General features: G+C 30.0%; 1 protein-coding gene and 1 non-coding gene across 3 annotated transcripts; both read right to left on the bottom strand.

The window, feature by feature from the left end:
- Positions 1–391: 391 nt before the first annotated feature.
- TRNAS-UGA lies at positions 392–473 on the bottom strand. The gene has a single exon. It is a non-coding gene; the product is annotated as a tRNA-Ser (tRNA).
- A 397-nt stretch (positions 474–870) lies between these two features.
- On the bottom strand, positions 871–4,009 carry LOC113849814 (F-box only protein 6). Of its 2 annotated transcripts, none has more exons than XM_027479998.1 (2): positions 3,811–4,009; positions 871–2,909 (listed from the first exon to the last, which is right to left on the bottom strand). In XM_027479998.1, exons 1-2 carry the CDS (start codon positions 3,945–3,947, stop codon positions 1,667–1,669), a joined length of 1,380 nt encoding a protein of 459 aa, XP_027335799.1. In that variant the 5' UTR covers positions 3,948–4,009; the 3' UTR covers positions 871–1,666. The 2 variants fall into 2 exon arrangements, with proteins under 2 accessions (XP_027335799.1, XP_027335800.1); XM_027479999.1 differs by lacking the exon at positions 3,811–4,009 and adding an exon at positions 3,294–3,453 and having other exon boundaries at positions 1,520–2,909.
- Positions 4,010–12,336: the final 8,327 nt, after the last annotated feature.

The following is a 12,336-nucleotide window of genomic DNA, read 5'->3' as shown; positions in this document are numbered from 1 at the left end:
TTATTGTGTTTGGATAGAAAACCCACCACTTTGGCCCAAAATTATTGAGACATGATAATAACTCACTCCTCAGTCCTTTTTTTATTTCTAGTAAACCCCCCAACTTCACGATTATTATATCTGGGAAATTTTTATTTTTTGTAAACTTTTTATCTCATTTTTTATTAGTTTTAAACTTTATAAATACTCACCAAAAAAAAAAACTTTATAAATACTGATTATTTTATTTTTTACTGTTATTTTACAGAAAAGGAATAAAATAAATGTTAAAATTAACAAAAAAAAACCTACCTCTATGAATATTACAAAATATATATATATGAAAAAAAAAAAGTCAACCTATTAATACCACTAAATGTTTATCTATATAAAAATAAAAATTTAAAACAAGCGTCGACAGCAGGGTTCGAACCTGCGCGGGCGAAGCCCAACAGATTTCAAGTCTGTCTCCTTAACCACTCGGACATATCGACTCAACCTATATTTGTTTGCCAATTTATATATCTGTAATATTTACATGTTGAAACTATTTTGACAGAAGGAATTAATTGTTGACACGTCAAACATCAATTGTTGTCGGTAAAATTCTGGTATGAACGAATAATATAAGAAAGATTCTGGTTTATATGTAGTGTGTTTTTTTACTTGGAAAGGATTTGTGACAACTATGATGTTCCAAACCGTTCAGCTCAAGTGACAATAACCTTCAAACTAATGATACATAAGCAAGCATGAAGTAACTTGTTTACGTTGATGTATTAGTGAAGGCAATGAACATGTTCTAAACACTCTAACCTGTTTTATATTATTTAAAGAAATTAACAAATGTAGGAAGACAACGCACGGGAAGTGAAAGGAAATGTCCAAATAGGCCCCAAAAAATCAGTCAAATATTATATATTTCAGTGATAAATAACTAGTTTGAAAGCCAAATCCGGCACTGTTGCGAAACAAAAGGAAGCGAACATGATGTGGGCACCCATTGACTACTAAGTAATCTTCGTTGTAATGCTCTTTTACTTTTGGTAAAATCGTTGTAATGCTCTAAAAAGAGCTACTAGAATTAACCTTATTTATAAATAGCTTTGGAGGAACCCTGCAATCAACTTCTTTAAAGCCCGTTTGGAAGACAGAATTTAAAAAAAAAAAAAAAAAGATAAAATTTGATAATTGAATAAGAACAAGAGAGTATAACTGAAAATTTGGTTTCAGTCTTTCACAGCATAGCAGAGTTGTTTCCCATTCAAATTTGGTGATCACACTGTTGGTAGTTAATGGAAACAAATACGAAAACCATATTTTCTTCCATTCAAAAGACCTCATCAAGGATCCTCTCTCGCCCCTCTCCATAGCCACCCAACACACACGAGCAAAACCCATTTCTTACTGAATACAGGAAGAAACTGCAATTTTATATCACTTTTCTACCACGATGTTCGAGGATGCGGTATTCATAACATGTAACCCAAAGTAATGTTTACATGCTTGTAAGCACGTAAAAAACACGAATCACTACAAACCCATATTATTTTTCATCTATTCTGTTAAACCAGCAATGAACATCAGAATTTTGTACATCGACACCGAAGGCCTGCAAATTGCAAAGAACCACACAAGACTGGAGGGAAAAAAAGACAGGCCATTGATGTCAGAGATACAAGCAAAATCATGCCACTGCAGTCAGGCATGGATGAAATGCAGTACCACATGCTATCCCCTGTCGTTTTCTCCCATGCGGCACCACACACCCAGGAACCTTCAGCCATTCTTTCCTTGCTATGTTGTATATAACCAACCGGTTCATTTGTTTTGATCTCAAAGACAACATGAGCAAGCCTTTGTTACCCAGGCAAGTCATTTTAACGTGCTTCCCATAAAAGTCCAAGCACCATATGTTTGGCATTCTGTCAACCTCCTTCCACAAGAGTGTCATTTTCTGCAGCTCCCATATGCATACACAAGTGGCTGCATTCTTTGTGAGCAAGCCCACAAGCATGATCTGGCCATCACACTCAGCCAGAGTATGATCAGTCAGATGCAACGGCGCTGGGATTATGTATTGTTTCCAAACCCCAGATGTCATATCGTAGGAAACAATCCCTTCTGGATCCGAACGCATGAAGTGAAGTGTGCTGTCAATAGAGACAGCTTGAGACCTAAAGTTGAGCAACAATGGCAGCTTCATACCTGCAGGCATGTTTCCTGGACGACTCCAAGAATTTCTGACTGAGTCATATACTTCATATTCTCCATCACAACCCACCCATAAGATTTTGTAGCCAGAACCAGCTGAGTTTCCATTTATTGTCATCCCTACAGCAACACGAGACCAGACCTTAATTGACCGAGCTGGCAACTCCTTGAAGGATTGATTTAGTGGGTTACAAACATAGAAGTTTCGATGACCGATGTCAAGAAAGCAAACTAAACCCCCTGCAGAAGCCACTGGTAGAAACATCAATTTTGTGGGCAGTTTTGCTATAGTAATGTGATGCCATTTCTTCAAAGAAGGGTCGTACATGGCTCCTGAAGTCACACATTCGTGGGTAACGGTGTAAAACCATGGATTTTCTTGTGGGACTCGAGCACAATGCTGAGAAAAACTTTGAGAAGTCAGCATGGAATTCCACTTCCGGCATACGGAGCGGAAGCGGAAAAATGTCGCAATGGGAAGTCGTGCAATCACGGCCTCAAATAAATCTTCAGGAAAATCTTTCCAAACTTCTTGTTCCATAACTTCAGTTGTACTAGATCTTCCAAATTTGCCCCTGCTTCTATCTCTTCGAGACTTCTTAGTAGGTGGAGATTTGAGAGGCTCCAACATCTCAAAACTTCCAGACTTTCCAGCTGCCATTACAAGGCCACAGCAGTCATCTATGGAGCTATCTTCAAGGTCAAGGGAGGTCCACCTGTGAAAAGTATAAACAAAAATTTTCATATGCTTGCATATGATGAGGGAAGAGGAGCAGTACACGAATTTGATATTTCTTGAATTGTCAGTGTAAGTGCATCAATCATGCTAAGAAAAGTTATACAATCGGTAGCAAAAATGAGACTTCACCTTAGACAACAGAATCAGGACTACTTATATTAAGAAAAATTGCATGTATGCTAGAAGATATCAAAGTAGATAGTAGGTAAGATGAAACCATATATTTCAATGATCAAGAGGATTTAAAACAAACATCGATACAAGCATGTGTCCTCATAAATTTGCACAAGCATAACTGCCCTACTGTACATATCAGAACATGTACACAACTAGAATTAATTAACAATAGGATTACTGATACATCCCCCTAAATGAAAACCACACTAAACATTCTTCACTGGCCATCCTATCTGATTTCAGAGGAGTACTATGTGCCAAAACAGACATTATCAAAACCACAATTGTAAAAAGAATTGCAATTTTCCATCGTTGCACTTAGCATGTAATGTAGCAAACATGTCAATTTCTAGCGATAGGATATCTATCTAACCTCAGTGTGTTGCACCAACAGATTAGAAAAAAATCGGTCCATCAGAAATTCAATTTAAAACTATCAGTGTTCCAAAGAAACCTAATTAAAAAAAAAAGAAAGAAAAAGGCTTGAAACGGAAGTCCAAGCAAGAATTGAGTATGTTCTCACACCCTTTGGGCTAAAATGTCGATTGAATTGACAACAAAAAACCCTCGTTTGCGAGAGAGCATGACACAGAAGCAATGCAGAAAATGAAAGAATTAAAGAAGGTAACTGAATAAAAAGAAAGAAAAGAAATAGATCTGAGAGAGAGAGGGAGAGAGAGAGAGAGGGAGGGAAGCAAAACCTGGGATGTTGAAAGAGAAGAGTGTGATGAGAAGGTTGAAGAATGAGAGAAGAATGAGAATGAGAATGAGAGTGGTAAGAGTCCAAAACCTGCTGAAGCTCACCGATGAGTTGCTTCAGCATCCCCACCCCTTCCATGCCCCAAACCAAACCCAACCAAACCAAAACCCAAACCAAACCAAACCAAACCCTCTCTCTCTTATCCTTCCTTCCCTTATATTTCCTATTCTTACATTACCCACTCTTCTCTTTCCACTTTTCTTCACAATCACAACGCCAACGCGATTCCATTTTTTTTTTTTCAAGATCCGTTAACGTTTTATTTTAATTAACATAACTTATTTTCATAAACTTAAACGAAATATTTATATCATAATATAAAGTTTATTAAGTAGTTTACGTTTAATTTTATCTAACTTTAAAATAAACGAATGACTATTTTTTTTCTATCCACCATAAAAAAGAGAGAGAAAAAAAAGCTTTGTTGAATTCTTCGGTCGCTCCTTACAAATTATAAAAGATTAATTATATTTACAAATTATGCTGCTATATAATAGAGTTGTCTTTAAAATATATTTTTTTTTTACTAACTGAAATACACATTAATCAAGTAAAACGAAGATATATGTGAAAGTTGAACTTCAAAAATTATTTACTAAAAAAATCCTTCTTTCTTTCAAATTTAACTTTTAATCGTAATATTTTGAAAAAAAAATACTAGGTGTTAGTACAAAACAATAATAAGATATTAAAATGCTTATAAAAATATTTTAATACTTTTTAAACACAAAATGTTAAGAATGTGTTTTATAAGAGTGACTTTTTTTGAATAGTAATAAATTTAAATTATATATTTACACGTTAATGACTAAAGTCATTTATAAATAATGTTGAGTGGCTATAAAAAAATTAAATTTTTAAAAAAATTTGTAATATAGAACTTGATTTAGGTTAATTCACAAAAAACACATATTTAGTTAAATTTAATTTTAGATTTTTTTAATAATGCAATTAAAGTTTTAGGATTTGAAAATTTTGAATTAATTAAATTAAAACTACGAACGTAATTAACTTGAATAAAAATAGATTAAAAACTATCAATCCACAAAATTTTAAATGCATGTAATTTTAATTATCACAATATCTAAATATTTTAATTCACGTTTGAACAATCACCTAATCTAATTATTAATTCAATCAAATAACATAATTAAATTATATTATAATTTAAATCAAATTATCATTTAATATAATCTGAATTAATTATCAAATTAGAATATCAATCAAATCTTAATTTGAATTCTAACCACATAAAAGTTAATCATAATTACAGTTTATAAGTTTGAGATTAAAAAAAAAAAAACAAACTCGGAATAATTTGCCAAAAACTCAAATCGAATTTATACCATCTAGATTCTGCAAATTGAATGAGAAGTTTAGTCTTTTATCGAAACACTTAATTTAAACGAGAATGAGAAAAATATGAAAGAATTCGAGAGAAAGTAAAAACAAATATTCTTATTAAAAATAAAATTTCAAAAACTTAAAGTGTCAAATTGCACACCTAATTTAGAGTTCATTGGTTTATTTATAGGTGTTGATTATGGTAAAATAAAATGACCAAATTAAGACTTCAATTATAACTAAAAGGCCAAATACAATTATTTAATAACAAATGTCCAAATGCAATCTCACAATAAAATTCAGCAATTTTGCCTTAATTTTAAAAAATTAAAAATAATTTTAAATCTAGCGATCCATATATGCATTTTAAAGCTTTAGATATGCAAAATCCAATGTAACTAGAATCAGCAAAAAATATATATATAAAAAAAGTTATGACCAAAAGAGCTGTTAGATGTCAGAATAACTAAAAAAATAAAATTAAAATATTTATTTGTAATAAGTCTAATTTATTCAAAAAATTATAAAATAATAAAAACTCTAAAAATAAACTATATAAAAAATATAAATTAAAATAAAATTATAAATATAAACATAAAATATTTCACATTAGTCATATTTCTTAAAATCATGTAATAACTTTAAAATTGTACATGTAGTTAAAATAACAACTTCATTCATACTTTAATCTTAATTTTGCAATGAAATATTAAACAAAAGTTTTTTAATATGTATTTAAAGACACATAATAAACATTTATATAATAAAACTTAATTAAAAAATAAAAGAGCATACAATTTAATACATTAATAATATTAAAAATTATAATTTTTTAATAAAAAATTATTTTTTGTTAACATGTGGCTTGTGTACACTGTAAAAAATATATCAAATAATGTGAGTTTTCAGTAACTATCGACCAAACAATTGTAAAGAACAAATTATTTGATGGTTTAAGATTATCTAATATTTGGTGGTTGCCACTCATACTGTATAATATATTAAAATTTTCCCTCTCATACCCATTTGGTAATAGTGTTCAACATGACAATCAAGATAAACTTTAATCCAGTCTAGTCAATTCTACACATTAAACCATTCCCTAATTTACACATTAAGTAGATGCAAGATTTCTTTCAGTGAAGGTTCTTTACTCCTTAAGTTTACTTTGTTAAATAATAAACATATAACATAAGCTACAAAAACTATTAGCTTTTACTCCAAAAGATCTCTCACTTCTGTCTAAAGCTATTTGGAGTTTACAAGCAAAATTGAAGCTATTCTCGAATCTTGTAGGGTAAATCTCTTGCACGTTTAGTAAGTTACTTAATTAAAAAAAATTGTTTGATAAATTTTTATCAGATAAAAATTAATTTATTACATCATACAAATATTTCTTATGAAAATTACTTAATTATGTAAATTTTAGCTGTTATTTCTCAATTAATGACCATAAAAAATTCCTAAAGTGACAGACTAAGTCAAAATCATATGACAATTGTGAGATAAAGTAAGTAATATAACAAACAAATTTAAAAAGGTTATGAAAATATTATATAAATAAAAATAACTTTAAAATAAATGATTTAATAAAAAATATAACTAAATATGAGTCGTAAAAGGTGTTTTGAAAAACAATCTTTTAAAAACATCTTAATTAAAAAATTTGTACAAACAACTTTAGCAATTACATACCAAGTTAACTAATACGAGTAAAGGAGTCTCCTTATAAATGAGAATGAAAAAGTTACGTAACATGTAAATAACAATGACCCAAATACAATGTCTGAAAAATTTATAATTCATTGATAGAAGTTTTTCTTTCTTTTTTAAAATAAAAAAAAATCATAATGATTATCATTTCCCTTTTTTGATTTCGGGACCACGTTTAAAATCAAATAAACTTGGACACAAAACAATGCATATGATTAAATAATAAATTTATATAAAATAAAGTTGTTAGTAAGACATTCTTTAATATATTATTTATAAATATATTGTTTAATATTTGTTAAAATTATTAAAAATTATATGCAATTGGTTAGCAGTTTTATCATTAATCCAACCTGGTACACACCGTGTCCCATGGTCACTTTCCAGATCAACGGTCCATATTTCATATGCGTGGCCCCTTCTTTCACACAGACCGCACGATTTTCCATTCAATGGTTATAAGTGTCACCAAATGAGGAGTAATTATTATTTGTTTCACTTTAATAATAAGAGAAGCACTTTGATTTTCAGCAAATAAATTAACAATATTGTTTCATTAACTTAAAATAGTATATTTCTATTTAAATTACACTGATTGGAAAATTGAATTTTGAGTATTAGATAAGAGGGTAGCCCGCAATGGAAGCATCATGCAACATCCGACAACCTGAAAAGTGAATGGAAATGCATGTAAGAAATAAAAGGAAAAGGAGTTGGGAATGTGATTTGCAATTTAAGGAAAAGAATTGGGAGGTTGGAGATGAAAGAGAAGGATAAGGAAGATGCAATGCAATGGAGTGGGTGTCTTTTGAATTTGAATGATTAAGGAGCATATTTTGCTGTGAGTAATGATTTCATTTTGCCTAGGGAAAGGAAGAGAGGAATTTGGTTACATTGGTTGGTGGGTGTATAGTGTATCATTGCTCCAATGTTCATCATCATCATGGATATCTATCCATTTTTATTCACTTTGCTTTTTCATCTTATCCTTCATATTCATTGTTCCACAACCCCACCCTTTTTCCTCAAAATAGCTAATATTGGGTACATGAATATGATTCATTTGAGTTTGAGTAATCCCCGCTTGATGGAAAAACAGAACCAAATTGCAATTGTTTAGAATGTTGAATGAGAATTGAAAAAAAAAAAAAAAAGCACCAACCTCTCATACCTCTGTGTAGGTAATTTGAAAAAGACTTATGATAAAATAACATATAGTTTTTCTTTTTCTTTTGTCAACAAAATAACATATAGCTACAACAAGGATTTGTTTATAACGTGAAAAATTTTGGTAGTTGGTCAAGTTTCAAGATCATGAGTCTCTCTGTTTTGGGCCATTATCTTCTGAATCCAAGTAGGGGCCTGCCAGCCACAACAAGTCCCAGTTAAGCCCATTGTTGGACTGCCGAAAGAAACCCATTTTTAAACAAAAAATGGTGAGCCCGTTATAGGTTCCTTTCGGGAATCCTTGTGACAGTCAAAACCAATAGTATAAAGTAGACCAAAAAAAGAAAAAAGAACAAACCAATAGTAGGAATAAAAAAGTTTGAAAGATAAGAGAGAATGGTATAAATCTCTCAACTCGAGAAAGCTTAAAAATATAGAATTATGAGAATTTTAGATAATTTATAAATTTTTCTACTTTTATTTAAAAATTCTCAAATATTACCAAAGTTTTTCTTTTTTCTTCTCTCAAATAAAGTCTAACATTTCAGAACGACTTTAATTATCTCCAGCGGTTCAGCATTTTACAGCAGAAATTTCTACATTTATATCAAATGGTTATAAAATGTTATAATGTTTCACAAGTAGTGAATCTTGTGTTTGACATTAGGTAATTTTATTTTTGCTGGGTATTCAGCACGGCAGCAGATGATCCAATTTGAAGCTTAGTAAACCACATGTTAAATAATGTATTTATATATTACTTTTTTTTTCTTGCTGGTTCATTTTTCTTCCCAAAATTATGGCATAATAGCTTTGGAGGGTCGAGGGATTGTACTTTCATACGCAAAACCGGTGGCGCATGCATCCAAAATTAAGAAACAAGCAGAGAGGCTGCAGATGCAAGGTAATTCCCACAAATAAATGTTCCAACTCACGAAAAGCGATTGCTTCAGAACTTTTAGCATCAATTTTATTTTTCTGTAACATGGAACTGATAACTTGATATTGTGAACATTTTATATTTTATTATTCATATGTAGCATCTCACATTTCTAAAATTAAAAGTAACATATATAGGTGAAAGTTCCAAGCAACCTATCACACTGCACCAAATAGCTGATGGACCTATCAAAGATGCTATAAATTGGAAATGCTTTGTGCAGAAGGCCTATCAGGTTATGATGTTAAGAAAGGAAATTGATTAAGATGAAGTTTGTGGTCATCAAGCACCACCAGAATGTCAAAGTGTCAGGTGGACCCATCAAAATCTGGTAGCAAATCTAAGTGGCTATGTCCCACGCTACTACGTAACACTAGCTAGATAGATAGGCTTAAACCCTTTATCTTCATGTTTATAGCATCCAATCAGGAATATATTGTGCCACTATCAGGAACAAAGTTAAAGTAGTGGGGATGAGAAGATTCCTGCAAAGGAAATTTCTCAAGGCTTTAATCACAATCCACAAATGAGGTCACTTACGCAATGACTCAATTTGTTAAGACTTTTATGGAATTTAAAAGTGAAATCTATCTTACTTTGAGGGAAGGGAAAAACCTACACGATCACAAGGTTCTCACAAAATACTCTTTATCTTTTTATTCATGATGAAAATGATATAAATACTTAGAGGAAGAAAACAAAAAACATAGAGTAAATCCTAAAACAGCAAAATGATTACTTGAACAGAGGAAAAATTAAAAAAATTAAGTAAATTTCGACAAAATCAATTCATCTCGTATTTTTTAAATTTTGGAGGAGCTTGACGGATTCTAGAATGATTTATTCTCAGCTTTGGCTTGATTTTTTCAATTGTATCCTCTAAATCACTTGTGTTAGTTTTTTGAAACATATTTAGCTCTAATTTCTCTTCAACTCAATTATAGTCCATAACACAATGATTTTTATTCTATCTTACGACAAATGAACAATTTTTTTGACTTATACAAAAGGATATTTATATGTAATAATTTTTATTAAAAATTATAGTATTTAATCATATTAATACATTGAATTGTATGAATTTTGTAATTTTTAATAAAAATTTAACATATATATATATATATATTAATTTTGGGTAACATTCCACATGTTAAAAAATTGGATAAATAAAAGATAATAGATGGATTTTATCTCACCAAGTTCAAAAACTGCATGCATGCCACTCTGACCACAACTGTGGATTCAGAATATCAACGTAGAAATTCTGTATGGTTAAATCTTTCGAATTTTGGAAACATGTTAATTAATGGTTGCACAGGTTGATCCCTACCAAGTAAGAAAAACTCGGCTACTAAGCATAAGAAGACAATGAGCAATGCGACATGAAAAATATGGACTATGCAATCTGCACTAAAATCGTGTGTAATAATGTATAATCTTTAGAACATGACTTTAATAACTTTCCCATCGCTAATATATACTTTAAGGGTTTTGCTGCACATGTTAGAGAAGAAACATATGTCATTTATTACTCTTAATTTATTCAAATGAAATTTTAAAAGATTACATTTTTATGTCTTTTATTTAACTTATTTTTAGCATTATTTCAACATGTGTATCTCATTTTTTTATTATAAAAAATTAACGTGTTACTACCAAAAAATGTGTATTAAATGCTGCGATTGTCTTAAAAAAAATCAATGAAATATATATTGGATAATTATATCATATGTTATGCAATGCATATATTAGCACAACACTAACTGTAACTTTTCAAATAATACTTTTAATATTTTACATGTTACTTTACAATGTTCAAGCTTCACCTTATAATATACTAATAACCAAATCCTAATGTCATAATAACTTCACGATGTATATAAGAGGAAAGCACAACCTTTTATGTTACTATATAAAGGGAATGGAATGTCACTCGATCGTACAACGTTATAAAAGCGCATGGTGTAGCTCACAGATCTTGTATTTTAATTATGTTTAGAACTTTTTTATTATCATCATTATCTACATTTAAAAAATAATTAATGGTAGATTGACCATCAGGGATCAATGAAAAATGAGGGTGAATGTCATTGACAACCCTAGTGTAATTACAAGAGTGACATACCAATACGTTGACAATGATGAAGAAAGTATTTGTACCTTGATTTGAACGTTTTATAATTGATAAGATCTTCCAACTAATTACTATTAAAATATTGTTATTGTCTTTTTAATCCTTATCCTCTTAAAATTTAGTGTATGAAATTTTAGTTTTGTTTTTATTGAGGTGACAAAGAATCTAATCCAAATAGCTAGCCTAAATGAGTATAACTACTTTATTTAAATGAGGGTGTTATTATTGCAGATGTTGTAATGCTATCACTGATATTACACACATTTAATAATATTTTCTATGGATGGAGAAGAAAGAAAATAAGAGAAAAGTGAATAAAAAAAGAAGAAGTTAAATTGAAGTGAAAAAAGTATTTTGTTTTTTCATTATTTAGAAAAGGATAAAAATTAATTATATAGGAAATGAAAAAATATATAAATATTTTTTTTCTTTTGTTTAAAATGTCGTATACACATTTTAATTAAATATATTTTATTTTGTCATTTTAATGCAATAATAGAAAAACAGATAAATGGATAAATTTATCATTTTAAATAATCTTCTCTTTTTCTTTACTTCTTTTTCTAAGAAGATGGGAAATATTTAAGTAAATTTTTTGGGCATTCTACAATTAAATAAGAGAAAATAATATAATTTTCTCCCTTTTTATCATTCAACTTTTCAGGTTCTATTTTCTCTCGGTTTCTTCTTGATCACATTAATCAATTGGCTCCATTATTCCATCACGAAAGTAGAGATATTAAGCAAAATTAGACTAAACTCTATTAAGCAATAGCTGATTATCGTTCTTTAAGCTATTAGCTAGCTAGCTGGACATAGATACCTGCTTGATTAAACTTGATGAATAATTATTTGACACATGCAGTATACTGATAGGTTATTACATGAGATATAATTATATAAACTCAACGGAAGTTGATATCGCAGCTTCAGAGGAGACATGGCCAATCCTGCTCTCGTGAACCTCTTGCTTTAATCATGCATACGATAGATCTTACCATTCTTTATATATTTTTCTATAATAACTTGAGTTTATGAGCTGACTAGGCCACTCAATGCCGTAAAAAGCTTGTTTCAAACTTTCAATAATTGTTGAATATATATCCCACCAAAGTCATATATCTACTATGTCTCCACAGTGAAACTGAAATGACCCACCATACAATGTC

Source organism: Abrus precatorius, unplaced genomic scaffold (genome assembly GCF_003935025.1).
Source record: "Abrus precatorius isolate BTA unplaced genomic scaffold, Abrus_2018 Scaffold9, whole genome shotgun sequence".
Taxonomy (NCBI): Eukaryota; Viridiplantae; Streptophyta; class Magnoliopsida; order Fabales; family Fabaceae; genus Abrus; species Abrus precatorius.
Note: the sequence above shows the minus strand (reverse complement) of the source record. Positions and strands in the feature narration are given on the sequence as shown.

Excerpts from the sequence above, each read along its gene's own strand:
- LOC113849814 (XM_027479998.1), bottom strand. The coding sequence starts at position 3,947 with ATGGAAGGGGTGGGGATGCTGAAGCAACTCATCGGTGAGCTTCAGCAG. Across the intron at positions 2,910-3,810 it reads CTTCTCTTTCAACATCCCAG|GTGGACCTCCCTTGACCTTG; the intron begins GTTTTGCTTCCC and ends TACTTTTCACAG.